Below are 23,386 nucleotides of genomic sequence, written 5' to 3' on the forward strand. Positions count from 1 at the left end.
GGTTTCCCGCCGGATTAGCCCCGGCAGCGCCGCCATAGGGATTCCGACCCCCTTCCCGCCAGCCTGTTTCTGGTGGTTTTCACTGCCAGAAACAGGATGGCGGGAACGGGTGTCATGGGGCCCCTGGGGGCCCCTGCACTGCCCATGCCACTGGCCATACCACTGGATGACTGGCATGGGCAGTGCAGGGGCCCCCTAACAGGGCCCCAGCATGATTTTCACTGTCTGCATAGCAGACAGTGAAAATCGCAACGGGTGCAACTGCACCCGTCGCACCCCTGCAACACCGCCGGCTCCATTCGGAGCCGGCTTCTGTGTTGCAGGGCCTTTCCCGCTGGGCCGGCGGGCGCTCCCTTTGCGGGCGCCCGCCGGCCCAGCGGGTAAGTCTGAATGGCCTCCGCGGTCTTTTGACCGCGGAGCGGCCAATTGGCGGTTTCCGCTTGGCGGGCAGCGCCCGCCGCCCGCCTATATTGGAATGACCCCCACAGTCATCGGTAATGGTCAAGGCAGGCTCCATGATATCTGATCCTGTACATAAACACAGGGGTACTAGACAGGGATGCCCATTATTTCCTCTCCTCTTCTCCTTGTCAATCGAACTGCTTGCAGTAGAAATTTGGACACAAGGCAAAACCTGGGGCATACCTCTAGGTGATGGAACCATTTCCCTTTTTGCTGATGATTTATTGCTATACATAAAAGATGCACACGCCATCACCGATTCCATAACCATAATGCTCAATCACACCTGACATGCTTAACTCACATTTTACCCTTAAAGAGGCACAAATCACCTGGCAAGCCCACGAATTCCGATATGTAGGTGGACGAGTCACACTACTGAAGATGGTAGTAGTGCCGCACTTACTGTACTATTTTACTTATCTCCCCATACATATCCCAGCCCCGAATTTTGTACCTTAGTGAAATTACATGCACCTCTAAGCCAAGGCGGACTGGCAGTGCCACACCTGGAACATTACTACCTTGCATTCCAGATCCAATGGGTGGAGGACACAACCACGACCTGCCCCACCCTAGCCTCCATCCTTCATCTATTCCACCCAAGCTCCCAGCCTAGGACTCCTGAACCTTTTTTACTAGGAGTTGCTTATCACTGCTACCGTAGGTGCCTGTAACTCATGTGATCCCAAACTCCTTATGCACCTGCCATGACGATCATCAGCATTCCAAGAGGCAACACCTTTACCTCTATTACAGAGCTCAATACATGGCACCCCTCGGGCATACATACACTTGGCGACTTGTACCAGGAACACGCCTTTCTCATAACAGCAAAACAGCTCATCGCTAAGAGGTGGAAATCACCTGATCCCCCCAACAATAAATGTGTGGGCTAACTCCCACCTTGACTGGGCCCAGGCAGAAAGTGTCACACTGAACAGAGAAGACACCCTTAGACTCTGCAAGTACCTCATAGCTTCTTACTGGGAAGCCATCTTAACCAAATTTAAAACAGTCTGGATCCCGACAATCTCTGCCCAGATATTTGATCCCAATGGGCTGACGGTGACGGGGGTCGGAATCAGCCAGGGCGTGCTGAAGTCAGTACTGCCCTGCTGATTGCTACCTGGTTCTCCGTCAGCCCCATGCACTTGGCATGGGCAGTGCAAGGGTACCCCTGCCTAGCGCCCTCGCAATGCTCACTGTCTGCACATTACAAGGGTCCTGGTGCACCCTGCAGGCGGCAGCATTGCCACCACTTTCTCACTTGGCTGACGGGCAGAAACCTTGGTTTCTGCCCGTCAGCCCAGCATGAAAGTCGTAATGGCCTGGTGGGGAGGTAGCCAGTATGGTCATCCCATCTGCTGAGCTCGACATCAGGCCACAAATTTGAACGGCTGTCACTTTCCATGCATATTGTTGTGTTGAGTTGTGTTGTGTTGTATTGAAGCCAGTCACTCACCACCACCCTACACAACCCCCCGCCACTACTGGAGCAAAATCTTGTCAGAACAGCTGGTCTCCTCCCTCGCCCAGGCCCCACCTCCTAGGATCCCGGACCCCAACACAGCTGCCACCAACCTGCATCAATGGATAGACGACTGTGCCAACATCCTCGCACCCCTCAAATAACCCTCAGACATCCACTACAGAACCAAGGCGAGCTGGTTCACCGGCGACCTACAGGCCTCCAAACGGGAATGCAGAAGAATTGAGAAAACCTGGCACCATGAACCTACCGAATCCAACCACATCGCCCTCAAGACTGCCATCCGCAAACATCACCAGCTGATCCGCACCTCCAAAAGAACCTACTACAAAATCCGCATAGACACCAACCCTCACAACACCAAAGAGCTCTTCGGCATCATCAAAGAGCTCTCCATCCCCAGGCCCTGCTCCGACGAACCCCCGCCATCACAGGAGCTCTGCAACTCCCTCGCCACCTATTTCCATTGAAAGATCTAAAACATCCACAACAGCTTCAACCCCCAGACCCACCAGCCAACCACTGACACCCACGACCCCAATGCTCCAAGCAACACCAACCTCCTTTGCGCCTGGACCCACATCAACAATGAAGACACCGTCAACATCATGGCCTCCATCCACTCCGGCTCCCCCTCGAACCTCTGCCCACACCATATCTTCAATAAAGCCAGCAATATCATTGCCCCCCACCTCCGCACCATCACCAACAGCTCCTTCGAGACAGCCACCTTCCCGGAGAGCTGGAAACACGCCGATGTCAACGCCATGTTGAAGAAACCCATGGCGGGCCCAGACGACCCCAAGAACTACCGGCCCAGCTCCCTCCTCCCCTTCCCAGCAAAGGTCATCGAGAAAATCGTGAACTGCCAACTATCTCGCTTCCTGGAAGAAAACAAGGCGCTCAACACCTCCCAATCCGGATTCCGCAAGAACCACAGCACTGAGACCGCACTCATCGCTGCTACAGATGACATCAGGACCATCCTCGACGAAGGTGAAACCGCAGCGCTCATCCTCCTGGACCTCTCCGCAGCCTTCAACACCGTTTGTCACCATACCCTTCGCACACGCCTCCACAATGCCGGGATCCGCTGCAAGGCTCTCGACTGGATCTCTACATTCCTCTCCGGCAGAACCCAGAGAGTCCACCTTCCGTCGTTTTTGTCCAAAGCCTCCAAGACCATCTGTGGCGTCCCCCCAAGGATACTCCCTCTGCCCAACACTCTTCAATGTCTATATGGCCCCACTCGCCAACATTGCACGAACCCACCACATCAACATAGTATTCTACGCAGACGACACCCAGCTGATCCTCTCTCTTACGAAAGACTCTGCAACCGGAAAAAACAACCTCCCCAATGGACTTCACGCCATTGCCAACTGGATGGAATCAAGCTGCCTCAAGTTAAACACTGACAAAACAGAGATCCTCATCTTCAGCTCCGACCTCTCAGCTTGGAACGACTCCTGGTGGCCTACCTCCCTAGGAACCGCACCCACAACCACCACTCAAGCATGCAACCTAGGATTCATCATAGACTCAGCACTCAGCATGACTCAGCAGGTCAATGCAATCTCCTCTTCCTGCTACAACACCCTCCACATGCTCTGCAAGACCTTCAAATGGATTCCTGTTGAAACCAGGAAAACAGTCACCCATGCTCTTCTCAGTAGCCGATTAGACTACGGAAACGCACTCTACGCGGGAACCACGGCCAAACTCCAAACGAAAATGCATCCCGCCTCAGAGACCTCTACACTGGCTACCTGTAATGAAGAGGATCACCTTCAAACTCCTCACCCTTGCACACAAAGCCCTCCACAACACTGGACTGGCCTACCTCAACGACAGACTCACCTTCCACACTCCCACCTGCCATCTCCGCTACGCCAGCCTCGCCCTCGCCTCCGTCCCCCGCATCCGCTGCACCACTGCCAGAGGAAGATCCTTCTCTCACATCGTCGCCAAGACCTGGAACTCCCTACCACTCCACCTACGCCAGACCCAGGACCTCCTGACATTCAGGAAACACCTCAAAACATGGCTATTCGATCAGTAGCTCCCGCCCAAGCGCCTTGAGACCCTTTCAGGTGAGTAGCGCGCTTTATAAATTACTTGATTGATTGATTGATTGATTGATTGTCATATCCCACTGTTTTCTACGTGCTTTATTTCCCAATAAGCACAATTAAACAATGCTATACTCAGTGAAGTGAACATCTGTAAAGTGCCTGTATTTAAATACTCAATGTGGCATATTGACACTATGCTTTATATCTGATCTTTCACTTTAATGTACACTTGCTGTAATACGTTGTAGGAAGTTGGCTCTGTATGTACTATTTCAAAGTAAGAAATAGAATGCACAGAGTCCAAGGGTTCCCCTTAGAGGTAAGATAGTGTCAAAAAGAGATAATTCTAATGCTCTATTTTGTGGTAGTGTGGTCGAGCAGTAGGCTTATCAGAGGGTAGTGTTAAGCATTTGTTGTACACACACAGGCAATAAATGAGGAACACACACACTCAAAGACAATTCCAGGCCAATAGGTTTTTATATAGAAAAATATATTTTCTTAGTTTATTTTAAGAACCACAGGTTCAAGATTTACAATCAATACTTTAAATGAAAGGTATTTCACTCAGGTATCTTAGGAACTTTAAATCAACACAATAGCATGTACAGTTTTGGCAAAAATGGCAATAAGCTATTTTAAAATTGGACACACTGCATAATTCAACAGTTCCTGGGGGAGGTAAGTATTTGTTAGTTTGTCAGGTAAGTAAAGCACTTACAGGGTTCAAAGTTGGGTCCAAGGTAGCCCACCGTTGGGGGTTCAGGGCAACCCCAAAGTTACCACACCAGCAGCTCAGGGCCGGTCAGGTGCAGAGGTCAAAATGGTGCCAAAAACACCTAGGCTTCAATGGAAAAGGGGGTGCCCCGGTTCCAGTCTGCCAGCAGGTAAGTACCTGCGACTTCGGAGGGCAGACCAGGGGGGTTTTGTAGGGCACCGGGGGGACACACTCAGCACAAAAAGTACACCCTCAGTGGCACAGGGGCGGCCGGGTGCAGAGTTCAAACAGGCATCGGGTTTGCAATAGGTTTCAATGGGAGACCCAGGGGTCTCTTCAACGATGCAGGCAGGCAAGGGGGGGCTCCTCGGGGTAGCCACCACCTGGGGGTCGCTCCTGCACTGGAGGTCGGATCCTTCAGGTCCTGGGGGGTGCGGGTGCAGAGTGTTTCCCAGGCGTCGGGTTCTTTGAAGCAGGCAGTCACGGTCAGGGGGAGCCTCTGGATTCCCTCTGCAGGCGTCGCTGGTGGTGCTTAGGGGGGTCAACTCTGGCTACTCACAGGGTCGCAGTCACCGGGGAGTCCTCCCTGTAGTGTTGGTTCTCCGCAGGTCGAGCCGGGGGCGCCGGGTGCAGAGTGGAAAGTCTCACGCTTCCGGCGGGAAACGTGTGGTATTTCATAGTTGCTTCTTTGTTGCAAAGTTGCAGTCTTTGTGGAACAGGGCCGCTGTCCTCAGGAGTTCTTGGTCCTTTTAGATGCAGGGTAGTCCTCTGAGGCTTCAGAGGTCGCTGGACCCTGGGGGACGCGTCGCTGTTGCAGTTTTTCTCAAAGTGGGGAGACAGGCCGGTAGGGCTGGGGCCAAAGCAGTTGGTGTCTCCATCTTCTCTGCAGGGCTTCAGGTCAGCAGTCCTTCTTCATCTTCAGGTTGCAGGAATCTAGTTTCCTAGGTTCTGGGGAGCCCCTAAATACTGAATTTAGGGGTGTGTTTAGGTCTGGGAGGGCAGTAGCCAATGGCTACTGTCATTGAGGGTGGCTACATCCTCTTTGTGCCTCCTCCCTGAGGGGAGGGGGGCACATCCCTGTTCCTATTGGGGGAATCCTCCAAAATCAAGATGGAGGATTTCTAAAGGCAGGGGTCACCTCAGCTCAGGACCCCTTAGGGGCTGTCCTGACTGGTGGGTGACTCCTCCTTGTTTTTCTCATTATCTCCCCTGGACTTGCCGCCAAAAGTGGGGGCTGTGTCCAGGGGGCGGGCATCTTCACTAGCACGAGTGCCCTGGGGCATTGTAACATGAAGCCTGAGCCTTTGAGGCTCACTGCTAGGTGTTACAGTTCCTGCAGGGGAGAGGTGTGAAGCACCTCCACCCAGAGCAGGCTTTTATTTCTGTCCTCAGAGAGCACAAAGGCCCTCACCACATGGGGTCAGAAACTCGTCTCTCAGCAGCAGGCTGGCCCAGACCAGTCAGTCCTACACTGAACAATTGGGTAAAATACAGGGGGCATCTCTAAGATGCTCTCTGTGTGCATTTTTTAATAAATCCAACACTGGCATCAGTGTGGGTTTATTATTCTGAGAAGTTTGATAACAAACTTCCCAGTATTCAGTGTAGCCATTATGAAGCTGTGGAGTTCGTTTTTGACAAACTCCCAGACCACATACTTAATATGGCCACACTGTACTTACAATGTCTAAGAATAGACTTAGACACTGTAGGGGCATATTGCTTATGCAGCTATGCCCTCACCTGTGGTATAGTGCACCCTGCCATTGGGCTGTAAGGCCTGCTAGAGGGGTGACTTACCTATGCCACAGGCAGCATTTTGTGTGCATGGCATCCTGAGGGGGATGCCATGTCGACTTTGCCTTTTTCTCCCCACCAACACACACAATCTGCAATGGCAGTGTACATGTGTTAGGTGAGGGGTCCCTTAGGGTGGCACAACATATGCTGCAGCCCTTAGTGACCTTCCCTGGTCACAGGGCCGTTGGTACCACTGGTACCTTTTACAGGGGACTTATCTGTGTGCCAGGGGTGTGCCAATTGTGGAAACAATGGTACATTTTAGGTGAAAGAACACTGGTGCTGGGGCCTGGTTAGCAGGGTCCCAGCACACTTCTCAGTCAAGTCAGCATCAGTATCAGGCAAAAAGTGGGGGGTAACTGCAATAGGGAGCCATTTCCTTACATACGTTTATTTGTATTTTTTGAAAATCAAATAAACAGGCTCAAACAAAAAAAATTGAGTAGGTGAAGATTATCCTAAAAAAATGTTGGTGTTTCCTTGTCTTAATAAACATACTTCTATGATAGAAGTGTTTCTCGATATTCATTTGTGCAAACATTATGTTTATGGATGTAATTTTCCTCTCTCACCCTTTTTGTGTGATAATTGGCATCTCACTCTTCCCCCAAGTGTCCACTTTTACTACTGATGGATTTGTTGTATCTTGGTGCAGGAGTTCACATTTCCATTGTCATTATGACTGAAATGGATAAACTGTTTCTTTAATAATCTCTTATCAGGGGCCTCGGGACGCAGTCCCACTGCCTCCTGTGAGGCCCCTTCACATCTTTTAATTTAGTGTTAATGAAAACGCAGGTTTCTTGTTTTCATTAATACTGCCGATGTGCAGGTCCGCCCTCCCTGCCTTGTCCCCAGAATCCTGATGACAGGGGAAGGAAGAGGGGCCTAAAGAGCCTATGGCATGATGCAACTACAGAGTGTTGTTATAAAACAAAACATACTGTAGCAAAAAAATGTCTGGATTTCGCATGTCTAAGGGGCGTAGTTTAACTACGATCTCCTCACGCAGGCACAATCCATTTTATTTAGTAGACATATTAGGCATGCCTGAGGCAGCACAGTGTATCTGGTAATATAGGGCTGTTAGGATGTACCTCAGTGCACACCTGAAGCCAATGGCATGCCACGCATAGCAGCAGGGACAGGATTTCAGCACTGCCCTAGCTTCTTTTAGATATGTGCTTCCAGTCCTATTAAGGAGCTTGGAGAAGGATCGAGATCGACGCTTCACCTATTCAAACCTGCCCCTGCTGCTCTGTCTGGTTCATCGTTGCAAATCATGGCTTCCTGGTTCCAATGCCCAGCAACAAGTTCTTGGTCTGCTGCTAACATGGAGCCTCTGGGTTGCAAGCTAAGTAAGAAAGGTAAGTGAAAACAATGTTATTTTTCTATGCAAGTGTGTATGTGAAGGGTCTGAGTGAAAGTGAGTGTGTTCGAGCGTGGCAATAAGAGTGAAAGTGAGTGAGAATCTGAGCTTGAGTGTGTGTAAGAACAAGTGAAAGTGAGTACGAGGGAGTGATTGTGCTAGAACGAGTTTCTCATTGGAGATTGCGAGAGTGGAAGACCATCAGGGGAGTAGCTATCATTGGTGCTGTAGGTGCAATTGCACCAGGGCCCAGAGTCAGTGAGTGTCAGTGTTTTAGTAAGTGAGAATGAGAACCAGTGAGTGTGAGTAACAGTGAGTGGGAGCGAGTATGAGTCAGACTGAGTGAGATAATATCTTTTTGTGTAAAGGCTAAGAAAGTAAGGCCCGTATTTATACTTTTTTAGCGCCGCATTTGCGTCATTTTTTGACGCAAAAGTGTCACAAACGTACAAAATACAATTGTATTTTGTCAGTTTGCGCCGCTTTTGAGTCAAAAAGTGACGCAAAATCAGCGCAAAAAAAGTATAAATATGGACCTAAATGTGAGAGTTAGTGAGTATGACTGAGGCAAATTTGGGAAAAAAAATAGGACAAACTCCTGACTGGTTTTATGCTCCACCATTTTCAAAGATTCCCCAGCTGCCGCCGCATGCTAGTATGCGCCCCAATAGCCCATTATTACAGTGGGATGATTATCAACTGCTCTGCTGGCACAAGTGCCACATCAGAGTTAGAACAGCAGTGTGTGCATCTCTTGTAGCCAGACAGGGAACCAAAATACTGTTCTGTATACTTCTATTGAAGATCTTTAGAATTAATATCAGATTCATATTTCAGTTATACACTGTTCCCATGTAACCAAAATTACTAACAAAAGCTGTTTTTCAGTACTGGGGCATCACTTACATACGCTCTCTCTAGAGACCAGAGCAAAGAAGTCAAATTACCTTCCTTTGTCCACTTCTTTCTGGTTACTGCAGACCTGATGGAGGTGCTGCCAAGTGTGGCGTGTGAAGGCAGTCTCAGAAAGCTGGTAGTTAATTTGGGAAGGGAGGAACCTTACCAACTGAATAAACACCCCTTGCTTAGGCCTCAAAACAAGTTTCAAAGAAACTCTGCTCAAAGTCTCAAAGAAACGAATGCACAAACAGCTGTCAATTCCAGAGAGCAACATGTGTTTATTTCAAGCAGTACCAACACTTTTTAAGTCAAGAAAACAACTCAATAAAATGTTCTAACCACTTTAGAAACACATAGAAAAAAACAAAGGGCACAAAAATTATTTAAATCATATAAGGGGAACCAAGAATGTGACTTTTTATAATTTTAAGACAAAAAGCACCTTCAAAAGGTAAAGTTCCAATGAAAAACAGCAGTTCACAGTCAAGTTGGACATAGACGCGATTCAAGCTGGCTGTACCCGAGCAGAGGTTTGATCTGCCGAGTGGGTCTTACTGGTCAAAGGTTTTACCTTAAGAATTTTTCTGCAAAACTGAAGTTAAATTCATTCAGTGGGCAAAGTTCAAGGCTGAGGCCAGCAAGATTTCCTTAAAGTCATATACCTCAATGTTGAGCTTCTGCTTAATCTGTTAGTTTTGGTGGCAAAAGCTCTTAGTGGGACAGAGACTGATTTCATAGCCACTGAGTTCGCTTCACCGCTGTGATGGATTTTCCACCTTGCTTGGTTCAAGGTATTACCTTCAGACTTAGGGCCTGATTTAGAGTTTGGCAGGGAGGGTACTCTGTCCCAAACAGGATTGAGAGCACTGTATACCAAACTTCCATTTAAAGATGGTTTGATCCTAAGCTTTCCGATGATAGAACCACTGGTTAGCTCGGTAGACGTAAAACCTCTCCTGAGGGCCTAGCAGAGTAAATGAAAACCTGGTGGTGAAAAACAGAAATTTCCCAGGGTGTGGTGTTCCTTGTTTTTCAGAAACGAACTCCCATTTTGATTTTTTTTTTAAAAACCAATAGTGACTGTCCAACAAACTGTGTACCTAGAAAGGAACCCCTGGTGGTAATATTTGACGGATAGAGTACTTCCGGGATGACAGAGGTGATACCTTCTGCTATCCTGACGTGCACTACTTTGGCTGTCATGGTCAAAATTAGGTCCTTCAACACTTCTGGTTAAAAAATACTCTAATGGAGCAAGGCTGGAAGCTCTAGCTAGGCACAGCTCCACATGGCCTGATACTTTTGTCACAAGGTCCTGTAGAGCCCATTGTCAGAGAAGCAATTACTCCAAGAGGAATGAAAATGATGTTCTTGTCTGCCTTGGGTATGACCTCAGCCCCTTCTCCCAAATGACTAAATTCCATATTTCTCCAACTGCAAAAGTCAATCCTGTATGTTAAGTTTGACCCTCTCAGAGTGCAATTCTTCTAATTTTTGTGCCCCAGAGCAGGCAAACAGTATCTAAAAACTTGAAATGCTTGGAAAGCATTTCCAGTCCTTGGGTGCCAGCAGAAATTACTTGAATTCCCTTTCTCCTGACGGTCTATCATCTTCAGCTGTAGATAGGTCCAGGAATGTTCTGAGATGATAGTGGTAAGGTGTTGGTCTCTTCCTCTGCACTATCCACTGTTTGGAGAATTCTCTTTACTGAATCTTCACTCTACGCCTACCACCTTTAGCAGAACCTCTTTGCTTTGCCGAAGAAACTCACAGGAGCTCTAACTTTAAGATGACTGAACACTTCTTTCACCAGGAAGGTCTCTGGATCTCTAAAACCACTCTCTAGATAAGGTCTCCTCCCTTCTGTTATACTTCATATTGGCTCACCTCCCTGTGGGAGTTGACGCCAAAGGGGCTAGTGAGGCATTGGAAATTAAATGGAGTGGTCCCATACCCAACCTACTTTTGCAGTACTTCCTCTTCACCGCTTAATTTTTTCTCTAAAAGTTCTCAAAAACCTTGAATTTAAGATGGGTTAACCTTTCTTCCGTCTGACTACTCCACTTCTGAGACAAGTTTTCATCCTGTCTCTCACAATTGGTTCTTCACCTGCAAGGGTTGCAGCCAAAGGGCCTAGGGGGGCCCTATTAATGAATTTGAGCTGATCCAGTCAGCCTGATTTAGGATCAGTAACTCAACAAAGTTGTTAAGGCTGTCCATTATTTGTTATATTGTGTAAGGTTTTGTAGTTTTTTGTGTAGCACACAGTTACCTACAAGGTTCCCTGGAACTTGTGAGAGAAGAAGATTTACTGGGACTGGCAAGGAGATTAGGTAGAGAATAACCATGTTTTTGGCTCTTTGCGAAACCTGACCCTGAATCCTAAGAAGGAGCTCATAGATTTACAGGCACCATGGAGAAAGCTTGCCCACCAGCCCTGGTTCTGAATAACCTAGGCAAAGGTAGCAGTCTGGCAGATGAAGACCTTAAAGTTTGCAACGATTTGTAGGGCTTGATTTGTTTTAAGCTATCTTGGCCTCCGAAAATGTACAGCTTTAAAGACAAAGCATATAGATCTGAACATGATTCTGTGGAATATATAAAATCAAAATAGTATCTCAGTACTTTGGAGGATCTGATAGGAAGATTCAGTGCCTTTCGTGCAACTGCAATTCGCAATACATGAGACTGTAGTGAGAGGTAAGGCAAAAATGCTTGTAATAGCTGAAATAAGAAGACATATGGACATTACTTTGTTGACCTGGCAGTTAAAAGATAAATCTTGGGCAAACATGAAACTTATGTTTCATACTGAACTGACCTGTAAAATGCAAGGAGAGTTGCAATAAGGGATAAACAGAATCTCTGTCTTGTCCTTGTCGAGCTTAAATTTCTTTAGAGGCATCCTTTTTACCACCTGTGTCATACAGTGCTGGAAATTAAGAGTGTGGATATGGGAGGGTGTGCCAAGTGAAATGAGAGTTTCGGTGTCATCTGCATAGATCGTGCATTGTGGACGGTGTGAGTGAGTAAGCTGAACAAGAGAGCAAACATAAGGATTAAATACTGTACAGCTTAATGATGAGCCTTGAGAGGAAATGCCTTACCACAAGGGTTTGAAGCCAGATTCAAAGGGAAACAGAAGAACGGTTTTAAGAATGGTCAGAAAAGTATCAGGGGCCAAGTCTTAAATTCCTACTTCAGAAAGCCATGAAAGCAGTCTAGCATGTGGAAACGTGATGAATGCAGCAGGAAGATCGAGAAGGATCATGAGTGAGGAATTGTATTGGTTTGCTGGCATGCAACGGGCATGCAGCACAGAAACCAAACCGTTTCTGTGCTGTGAGATGGCCAAAACCAGACTGTTCTACATCCAGAAAGTGGTTTGACACATGAGAGTGTGCGATCTACCTATTCATAGCTTTCTCTAAAGGTTTAATCGGATATAGTGGAAATAAGATAAAGCGAACATTGGTCATAACAGAATGGTCAGCACTAGGTTTTTTCATATGTGGTGTCACAAGTGCCTTCTTTCAAGTATATAGAATGGTGGCAGACTCTATGGAGATGTTACAGAGACTGCGTAGAGCTTGATTGCAAATGGAGTACCGAAGCAGAAAACCTTGGGCTGAAATGGAGCGAGTGGAGATCCTAATGAATAAGAAGACATGAAGATTAAAAGTCCAGAAGATAACAATAAATTGAACTAACTAGAGGAGATAGCTGAGCCTATATCAGCCTTTATAGCGTTGATCTTGTCTCCAAAGATTTCTGAGAGCCTGTGCCTTGGGAACTCTGGTAGTGAAGTAGTCGGACTTGGCTTTAAAAATGAATGACTTACAGGACGACAGAGCGGCTCTCGGCTCTCTTTTCCTATCTTCAAAGGAATTGGACCTACAAATCCATTCCAATTTTTTGCAAAACAGTTTAGACACTTTGAGACTCAAACTGAACTATGTCAAGAACGGCACTGACAATGAAAGTGATATGCGCTCATGGGTGCAATTTTATCCAAAGCGGCAATGACACAATTGGTGACATTTTAAGTAAATGTTGTGATCAGTAAAGAAGCCCAGAGTCGGAGGTGGCCTGTAGGCCAGTGTATTCACAAAGGTAGCTGGAGTAAATTTACCCTACTTGTTTAGACATCGTGAGAATTTCATGACGCTGTGGACTAAGTTTAGCAGAAGTAGTATAAATCTAAAAATAAAAAACAGAATAAGAAAATGATCAGTTCAAGCTTGAGGAGTAGATAAGCTGTAGAGTAAAACATTGCTTAGAGAAAAACTGAGGACAAGGGTATGTCCAGCTACATGAGTGGACTTCACAACTAACTGAACATTCAAGTCCAGGAGACAAGTTATTAAAGTCTTAGCAGAAAAGTCATCTACCCAAATATTGCAGTCACAAAGAACGATAATGTAGGAGTGATTCTCTAGTGAAGTAAATAGAAAATTAGCTGATAAATCGTCAAAGTTAATAAACTGGGGTGGGGAACGAACACATTTTAAGGTGAAAGAATAATTCAGCTTAGGAAAACTGGCCCAGATCAAATATGGAGAAGGTGACCAAGAGTTTTGCTAAAATAGCTAAACCCCCATCCTGCCTGTCAAGGTGTGGTAGATGGAATGCTTAATAGCCATGAGAATCGGTGGTGTGGAAGTCGGAATCAGTGGTCTTCGAAGTCTAAGACTCTGTGATGAATAGTGTGTCCACATTACTGTTTCCTAACAGTTGTTGATTTTGGCAGCAAAACTGTCCAGGGAACACGTGTTAATTAATGCACAGGGGAAGATACAGGTAAGTGACCTGCTTTGCACTCTTAGCTGTGTAGTGAGTGGGTGGTCCAGGGGTCAGGAGGGCCAGATGTGGACAGTGGTATTCAGGTAGTGGTATTCATTACAGAGCTATGCCGGCTACATTGCCCAACCTTAAGAGCCATTCAACTGCCCTTAGAATACCACATATGTGAAGAACTCACAAGAGCTATTTGAAGCAGAGTTGTTTTCCAAGAGGCAGTATGGCTAACCCTAGACGCTTATGGGGTGCATTCGGCAATGATGGGCTTGCCTGTGGTACACCTTTGCCCAGTCCACATATACAGCAGCTTTAAATGGCTGCTAAAAGTGAAGGTAGGGCAAAGAAAAGAAAATGAATGCCATTTGCTCCTGGTTTAATCAACTGGAAATAAAAGTGTACAGATAAAATAACAACTCCAAATAAAACATGCATAATTCAAATCATTAATATAAACTAAAGAGCTGAACACACCTATGCTCAGCAAGAGTTCTGGTCAAATGTTCAACAATTCTAATAGAGCCACATGTTCACAGACTTTAAACAGCCGGTGCCTATAAGTAGTACCAAAAAAACATAAAATGAAGCCCCGTCGCTCCTGGTGTTGGCATCTACTGAAAATAAAAGTTCACATTTATCAAGTCCAAATAAAACATGCAAAACTCAAATCATAAATATAAAATAAAAAGAGGGGCGAGTGGGCTCATCTGACATGAGCCAGACACCTCCAAAAATACAAGGCAATTTAATGTGACCTAGGTGCTGCAAGATGTCCAGTCAATCGTTCGGAAAAGCCAGTTTATTCTGCCAGTTGCCCTGTACCCCTTCAATAGGGCAAATTCTTGCTAAATTGCCAGGTACTGCCAGTTGCCATGTACACCTGCAATAGGGCTAAACCTGCCAAATTGCCAATTTCTGACAAAATCTCTACCTACCTGTGTCCAGAGGCCAGACTAGTGGCATCTGGCAGGTGGAGTTATCAACTCCAGCGAAGAATGTTTAATACCCTCTGGAAGTATGGTGAACAGCAAAGGTGTTTTAAGTGAGCTCTGGCTCAGCCGAGTGAATTATTTTTGTAGGTTTTTCCCAAGTACGGATGTGAAATTAAAATTTTACTCAAACCCAGGTCTGTATCTGGAAAATCTAGACTATGCAATACGGTGAAAACAGCTTTGAGACCTTCACTCACCGCAAGAGAACCTATTTCAAATATTTTAGAGGTGCCTTATGTACGAACATAGATTTTCTAACATGGCTAAGGCAATTCCCCTTGCCATGTACTAAGGCAGTGTCTTTAAAATGCCTCTAGTGGCCGTATATTTTTGTCAAATATGTGCAAACACTGCAGACCATATATGACAGTTAACCTGAGTGCTGCTGGTTCAATTTCTGTGCCACAGACCATGGCCTTACAGTAAATTTGAAGAGACCATTTAGATGAAACCAATTTCACCAATATCCTATTAGTGTCAGATCATATGAAGTGCAGCATTGAAAAGCAGTGTTTTGTCTCAAGGAACTAAGTTCCAGTACTAGCCAAACATAGGGTCCAGAACAAGGAGTAAAATCAGGTGTGCCCATGTAGAAAATGCAGATTTTCCAGAAACACTAGGGCCCATATTTATACTTTTTGACGCTAAACTGCGCTAACGCAGTTTAGCGTCAAAAAGTTTTGCGCCGTCTAACGCCATTCTGAAGCGCCATGCGGGCGCCGTATTTATGGAATGGCGTTAGACGGCGCAATCAGACCGGCGCTGCCTGGTTTGCGTGGGAAAAAACCACGTAGACCAGACAGCGCCGGCGTAGGGGGAAAATGGCGTATGGGCGTCTTAAAATGGGGCAAGTCAGGTTACGTCGAAAAAATCGTCTTAACCCGACTTGCGCCATTTATTTTCGACGCCCATCCCCCATCAACATGACTCCTATCATTGTAAAGATAGGAGTCATGCCCCCTTGCCCAATGGCCATGCCCAGGGGACTTCTGTCCCCTGGGCATGGTCATTGGGCATAGTGGCATGTAGGGGGGCACAAATCAGGCCCCCCTATGCCACAAAAAATTATTAAAATAAAAAAAAAAAATACTTACCTGAACTTACCTGGGGTGGGTCCCTCCAGCCTTGGGTGTCCTCCTGGGGTGGGCAAGGGTGGCAGGGGGGGTCCCTGGGGGCAGGGGAGGGCACTGTGGGCTCATTTTGAGCCCACTTGTCCCTTAACGCCATGCCTGACCCAGGCGTTAAAAAGCGGCGCAAATGCGCCGTTTTTAGCAACGCCCACTCCCGGGCGTCTCTTTTGCCCGGGAGTATAAATACCACGTAAAGGCCTGGGAGTCATTTTTTAGACGGGAACGCCTCCCTTGCATCTCATTAACGCAAGGAAGGGGTTCACGCTAAAAAATGACGCACATTCCGGGAACTTTGGCGCTATTCGCCTCTAACGCCATAGTATAAATATGGCGTTAGTTTGCGTTAGTTTTGCGTCGAAATTGCGTCAAAAAAAACGACGCAATTTCGGCGCAAACGGAGTATAAATATGCCCCTAGGTATTTTTTATAAATGTGGGTGTTTGGGAGGCTGAAAGAATGGCAGGCATTTTTCTCTTTTTTTTAAAAAAGAGGGCGGGATGGCCAAAGGGTGGTGGGAATCTATGGCAGGCCATCAGGTGTTTATTATATCTTAGGTGCAGTTAGAAGGGGGGGGCTGTATGAGGTAAAGCCATGCTGTCCATTCCTTCCCCATGACTCATACTATACAACTGTGCATCTGATTCATGGGGTCCAAGGGATCAGTTGCTCAGGGATGTGTATATACACAACATAACACTGTTGGTGGTTAGTGATCAATAACCTGCTGTTTTGACCTCACTGTTACGCATAATGCCACAGACAACCCAAGTTTCACTAACGTTGACTATTTGATATCTTTTGGAATCACTCAGGGGACAACAACTCTTATAGTGACAGATTATTATCTGCTTGTTTCCTTCGAATTTTGCAATCTTAAGTGCCAATCCAACCATAATTTGTAAGTACGTGTATATCATTGCTTTGTTATCTCCCTTCATGTTTTTAATTTTTCTCTTTGGTGAGTCACCCCCACCTAGAGTTTCACAGAGATATATTTAGATGGAGCACACTCTTCAGGACCTATATGGGGATATATACTTGCAATTACTATACATAATATTTTGGTTTTCATTATATGTTCATCCCAAAGAGATATGTCATTTTTTCTGCATGCAGAGACAACAAACTATGGAATATTTAACAAAACAAGTTTGTTTGATTACAGTAAATGACATATATGTTTGTTGTTTGCCCTTTTAAGGTAAGCCTCATTCAGTACGGAACTTACCCAAGAGTAATATTCAATATGAAAGATTACCAAAACAAAAAAGATATGATTGATGCAGTGTCGAAGACAACACAAAATGGTGGAGAATACACAAATACCTTTAAGGCAATTGATTTTACAAGGTAAGATATTTCAATAATTGTTGTCATTTTGATAAAAATATTTCTGTTTAAGAGATGGCATTGTATTCTGATTAGTTTAAATTAACCAAAAACTGAATGACGTAGAAAACACAATGGTAAAACGTGCATGCCAAAATTCAGAAATAGTTATAATATAATGATACAAGATAGAGCCGGTAATCCTCAGATTCTCAGTTTTTCTGAAAATATATAACACAATGATTCTTTTGGAAACAATTATTAAGAAATCCTGTTATTACTTATTAAGAAACTATAAAAGTCCTTTTTATATTCATTAATTGAGAAACCAAGACATAAGATGACGAATCTGTTACATCAGACTACATATATGATACATACTTCTGCAAGAGGGGTGTTGCAAAGCATAAAGAGTATAAAAGAATATCAGTGCTACGAGCAGTGCTTGTGAAGGTAAACAATATATACAACTGTGAAAGACAATAAACACAAATTGCCTGTTTAGAAGTAATAAACAAAAAGCACATTAGGCAAATAGCCAATTTGAAGCGTCCCTCAATGATAATCTCTACAATACAGCTCTCTACAATACAGGCGTATGTCAATAAGGATGCCGATGTTTCAGCCTGTGGGAAATAATGAAAAGAGCTGGGAATTCATCAGGACAAAAGAAGTTGGATACTCCCTCTGGGGCGCAATAAGCAGAGGTCACATTGCATAATGGCATGATTGTACAGCTATAGCAAACTGAAAGAGGGGCCAATAGGTACTCGCTAATGACACTACAGCACACTAGGATGGTCTTCAAAACAATTATTCTCTGTTCCTGTTATAATGTAAGTAGGAAAGGTAATTGGTAATATGAGCGTGCGCTACATTTTAGTGTGAACAGTCACCCGACCCTCTCTGCAAAATTGAGACATTAATTTAAATTGCAGAACAGTAGCAGGGTACCAGGAAGACCACAGAAAACCAGGATTCATTGGGCAAATACCACTCCAGGCCACCTATAAGACTAATGGATAATGTATCACTTCATCCATTTTTTTTTCATCAGACCAAAATAATATGGGAAAGATTAACTTCTGAAAACAAGAAGTGTTTCAGTCCCTTTAAAGGTTGACAGTCCTTTTTGCCTAATGCTCTCAGTTCAGGCTGTTCTTTATGTGACTATGTTCAATTTCAACCTTATTTTTGTATTCGTTTTTGTCTTGCCTTTCTTGTTAGCTTGGGATGTACTTTGGAGATTTCATGCTTCTGCAATCCAACTATGTGCATGTCCAGAAGGCAGTTTAGTTTCTTATTTGTCAGTATGAATCTTGCAGTGCCTTGTGATATTCTGTAGGTTTACAAACACCTAGATGTGCTGACTTGGCCACTCAAGGTCTATCCTCTTCTAGCTCTTCAAAGACGCCTTTGCATAAGGGACACTGAGGATCTATTGCAAAAAGGTAAACTTACACTTTTCTTGTTGAGGTATTCACAAAGTAGAAGTTAATAGTAATTTTCTTGACTGCTGCCCACGCCAAAGGAAAGCAGTATTTTTTCAGTGAATGGGTTGTATATCTGGCTTATACTTTTTGGGTTTCAATTTAGTCTCATCCAAATGTCCACTTCTCAAGGCTTGGAAGAGAGAGTCTACAATTGTTCACTTTTCCACTTTAAGGTTTTCGTTGGAATTTTTGACCATGCCGGCCCAATATGTATTCCACTCTGCCTTCCATTGCCAGGCCTCTTTTCTCCCTGGAGTTGTGGGAGGCACACTGATGCATGAACTTATGGAACATTGCTGTAATTCCCAGCACAGTAATGCCAGGACCTGCTGTGGTACCCGTATCTTCGATCATTTTGTGCAATCCTTAGTTTGCCTTCTGAGATAAGTCAATATCTTTTTCAGTAATGTTAAGGGAGTAGTATTGGTTGGGTGCCTATTTGATATTTTCCCTCTAGGCTCTTCATTGGCATATATACAAAAGTTCATCCACAAAAGATGAGTAATTTTATCTCACTGCCCTTTAAAGAGTTCAAGGAATAAAAGGTGCCTTTGATGTAAATCGCCTCTTTATAGCATCTATAAACTGGTTACCGAAGTTATATCACTTCTTCGTATTTCATGTTGGTCATTGTGATGCATTTGTCTGAGGTTTATAGGAAGCAATCTCTATTCGAATCAGGGCTTGCTTTAAGGTGGTGCAATAGGTGCAGCTGTACCTAGTGTTCACATCAAAGGGGGAGCTAACTAACAGGTTTAAAAGCACATGTTGCAGTGTTCCCTGTGTGTCCAGCAGTTTTTAGGCAACAATATAAAATGTCAAGCTAACGCTGGTGATTAAAGATCTTGCTGGAAAGGGATTAGAGTTTTGTCTAGTGGCAGTTTTGACTCATTCTGGGGTTAATGTGCCTGCTGCAAAGAACATGTAACATACAGATCAGAGAAGTAACTGAAAGAGAACTATAAGTAGCACTATAAATCAATTAAATGTATGTCAGATAGGGGCTATGGAGAGATGAGGGGCATTGTTGCACGGTTGTATGGAGGGGATTCATGGATAAGGAGGTCATTGGGGTCACCAAAAAGATTGTCACACTAGGTGCTACCAGCTCTAAACCTGGCCCTGTTTGGAATAGCAGAGGCAGATTGGTTCTTTCATATGCTTTTCGAAATTCCCTTGTTTTTGTTGGTGAATAGGTTACATTTGTCCCTCCTTTTGCTGTTTTGGTCATGCCTTGGAGACTGCCCCTGTTACACATACTTTTGCCACGGGTTCTGGGTAAGGATTGTTGTGTTTATTGGTGGCCTCTGCCCTGGGAGCCTATGTGCACGCATTTTCCTGTGTCGGTTTCCCCACATCTCACAACATGACATTTCCCCCTTCGGTCTTGGTACCCCGTGTGTAGGTATTTTCTTCTCAAGCCAATTCTCGGCTTGTAGACAGAGTTTCATGCTATTTTTGTTATGAGTTTATTTTTATGATTGGCATTTTTTTAACACAGCTGACCCCAGACTCTAACCCGGTTCTCCAGTCCCAAAGTCGCAGCTCTATATTTTATGCAACATTGCTAACTTGTTATTTACAAAGAGCACTTCTTACAAGTGCTGTATTATTTCTTTACATATGGCCACCGTGTTGAGCTAGAGGCTGACAGGGAGAGCCTGCACAAGACAGTGAGACTAGGGAGTGGGGTATTGGGCAAGACCTCTTAACCTACTAGCTCTGTATGTTGCGCCAAGCCTCACCCTCTCCTGCGTTACGTTGTTTTTAGATATAGTGCAAAATTAGTCAGACAATGTTCCATTTCTTATTTTTAAAATCCACTTATAAGCAGAAAGCTTCAAGCACACAAACTTGGTAAAAAATTGGCCAGGGCAACTATAGCTGTTACATGAAATGTCACTAGTTGTTCTATCTACTTTGTGATGTTTGTAAACTCGTAGCTTGTTTACTACATGGCTAAACACTTATAAGGTGCCAAAGGCCAGACCTATTGGCTATGCCAATGCTTGTTAGCATTTCAATGCACTGGCTTTGCTTTGTAGGACTATACAGACCAAGTAACTCCCACATCGGTGAAAACTGTTTTTTTATTCAAACTGGAAAGAGCCAGCCATGCAGTGCCATCTATGAGCAACTCACCAAATAATGTGGTTTTCTTTTCTCTTGAATTTTTACAAAATGGGCAATATTTTGTGGTTGTTGTCTTATCTGTTCTTTTTCAGAATCATGTTAATGTGATGAATCTTGTAGTTATTAAGATTAATTCATGACTTTTTGTTCAAATTTCAAGGCCGTGGCTTTGCCCTACAAGGGATCCTTTTGCCCACTGAATGATACGAACAGAACAATTCTGCAGCAGCTATTGTTAAAGGATAAATCACTTTTTCTTTTTATGTTGATGAGATGGTTGTTTTCTGTGGTCAGTGTGCCATGACTGAGTTGCTTTAATGAAGTACATAGGAATTTGCCTGCTTTTCCTTGATGGGAAGAATGGATGTTAGAAATGGCTCAGGTATTTCGAAACTACTGCAGAGCATGAAGTAGGGCACTCTGCTGATGGTTCAGTCCTGCTATGTTATTGGTATTTGAAGTAAATAGAGGACTAAGAAGTACAATTTTACCTTTTCTTTTTCCTGTCCTACTCCTTGAGAATTGTTCGATTCAGACCCACCCCCACCTGGACGTTTGAATAATTTGAAACCATCCAAGAGCCTATAGTTTTGAGTGATGATTTTGGGTGGAATGTTCCTAAATCTAAGGCTTTGCAAGGCACGAGCTATCATTTGTAACAGAATTAACATGCTTGTGGTAGGGAAGGACACACAGATTTGTGAGAGCGTGGATCATTTCTGTACCATATGTTATATCAGGTCGGCATTTCTCCAGTGGACCTTTTCATCATCTACTCCAAACCACTGAGTTTTGACCATTGGAGATTTAAGCATGTGTATCCCTCTCTAGTCTTTAGTTGCCCTTCCGTGTCATCATGTCCCTCTTTTAAGACCTGTTGCTAATAATAACACAGTTACTTACCAGATATCTTCATTACCCGATTCAAAGTTCTCCTCGTTCCAGTCCACTTATAGTAAGGACCGGGACCGGGACAATGAGGATGAGATGAACATCAATAAATCAACTTCACGTTTCCTGCCAGTAGGTTTGTGCTCACTGGAAATCAGTTCTTGGGTGTTAGTTTTCATTCAGTCAGTGCTTTACTTTCATGGTAGCAAAAGTTCAGTATGTGGCACGTCCTGCTCTGCCCTTCATGACCCAAACCAGGTCTCTATTGATGAGGTTTATTTGAAAGGTTTCTATAGACCTTGTTAGGGTGAATTGCCTCTTTATACAATGTATGAACTATATACTGTCACACATACTTAGTTCCGCAAACACTTGGAACAAGAACCTTTGCTCCCCAGGACAATTCCATGCCATGTGGAGAAAGCCCACTTCCCTTTCCCCACATCTCAGGGAATCGGCTGTAGAACACAGACCATATTTGTGTAGCCTGCTGGGTGTGTAGTATATCCGATTTATGAATTTAAAGTGAATTAATCTGTGCTTCCCATTAATAAATAAGGAGCTTGTCATGGAGTAATGGTACTGCCACTGTGTATCTGTCAAGGCTATGCTCAGGTCCATTTACCAGTCCAATCTAACCTTTATTACACCCAGTCTACGTGCTTCCTGGGTGCAAGCATACAGTCTGGATACCAAATTACTGTGTGCTGTCTCTTCTATGATCATGGAAGGTGCTCTCATATCCAGCTTCTCTAGTAACTCAGCTCCCAGAAGGTCATGCACGCATGCCTTACTCTATAGTACTGGTACCGTAAAAGTGGTGTAGGTGCCTCCAGTTGTTCCGTGATCGATTCCAAGGGCCACACCACCCCCTCACAAACCAAATCTGTAAGTTTCTCTATGCCCATGTTCCGCAACTCTGAGATCATTGCCTTATCCCCACTCAAGGGAAACCAGGAGCACCACTTAAGCTTGATGTGAGGTGAGTACAGGGAAGGGAGAGCTTGTTTATGCCATGCATGTGTTGTGGTGTTCAATGAGTCAATCGTGCCATATCGATGCCTTCAGTGTACTAATATTTGATAAGGCAGAGGATGGGGAGCCAACATATGGCTCAATGTGTAAATGTGGTAAGCCAGTTGAACCATTAATCCACTTATGAGCAAACATGGAATGAGCTGCCCTATAATAGGTCTCCAACTCGGGGACATTAAGTCCCCCTATGTCAGATGAAAGTGTCAAAATGTTCCACTGGACTCGTGACTGCTTACCCACCCACGGCAGTCAGATCAAGAGTGACCGTATCGTGTATAAAACAGGCCTAGGCAATAATATGGGGATATTCTGAAAAAGGAACAAAAACCTCAGAAGTACTACCATTTTAATAATGGCAATGCACCCAGCTAGTGAAAGCGATAGTTTGATCCAACGTTCCACTGCACCGGTTAATTTTTGTATGGCTTTCCCATAGTTATCTTTTATGATAGTGTCTGTATGAATTTGCATCCCCAAATAGCGCACCAAATTTGTTATTTAGACCGGACAGGCCTACAAAGCGCACTACCTCCCTAAGCATGGGCGTGAGGTTGCAGGCCGGATCTTAGACATAAAACAAAGTGTTTCCTAGGAAGCGGATACCCCTGTGATTATGGTATTCTTGCAGCGTACATGCCATTGCCTCTGCCACTAGCGCATACAGCAATGGCGAAAGTAGTCAGCCCTACCTTGTGCCTCTGGAATTCTTTATTGGGCTGAAGATCCCTCCATTGACTCTCACTCTGGCCACCAATTTCATGAACGCCTCC

At 44.8% G+C, this 23,386-nt stretch overlaps 1 protein-coding gene across 1 annotated transcript in view; it reads left to right on the forward strand.

Annotated features, from left to right (window-relative positions):
* The window catches only part of ITGA2 (integrin subunit alpha 2), a 475,911-nt gene that overhangs the window by 173,102 nt on the left and 279,423 nt on the right, over positions 1-23,386 (forward strand). The window contains exon 7 of the mRNA XM_069221707.1: positions 16,937-17,085. Within this exon, the coding sequence (XP_069077808.1) occupies positions 16,937-17,085 (149 nt within the window). The remainder of the gene's footprint in view (positions 1-16,936; positions 17,086-23,386) is intronic.

This window comes from Pleurodeles waltl, chromosome 1_1 (genome assembly GCF_031143425.1).
Source record: "Pleurodeles waltl isolate 20211129_DDA chromosome 1_1, aPleWal1.hap1.20221129, whole genome shotgun sequence".
Classification (NCBI taxonomy): Eukaryota; Metazoa; Chordata; class Amphibia; order Caudata; family Salamandridae; genus Pleurodeles; species Pleurodeles waltl.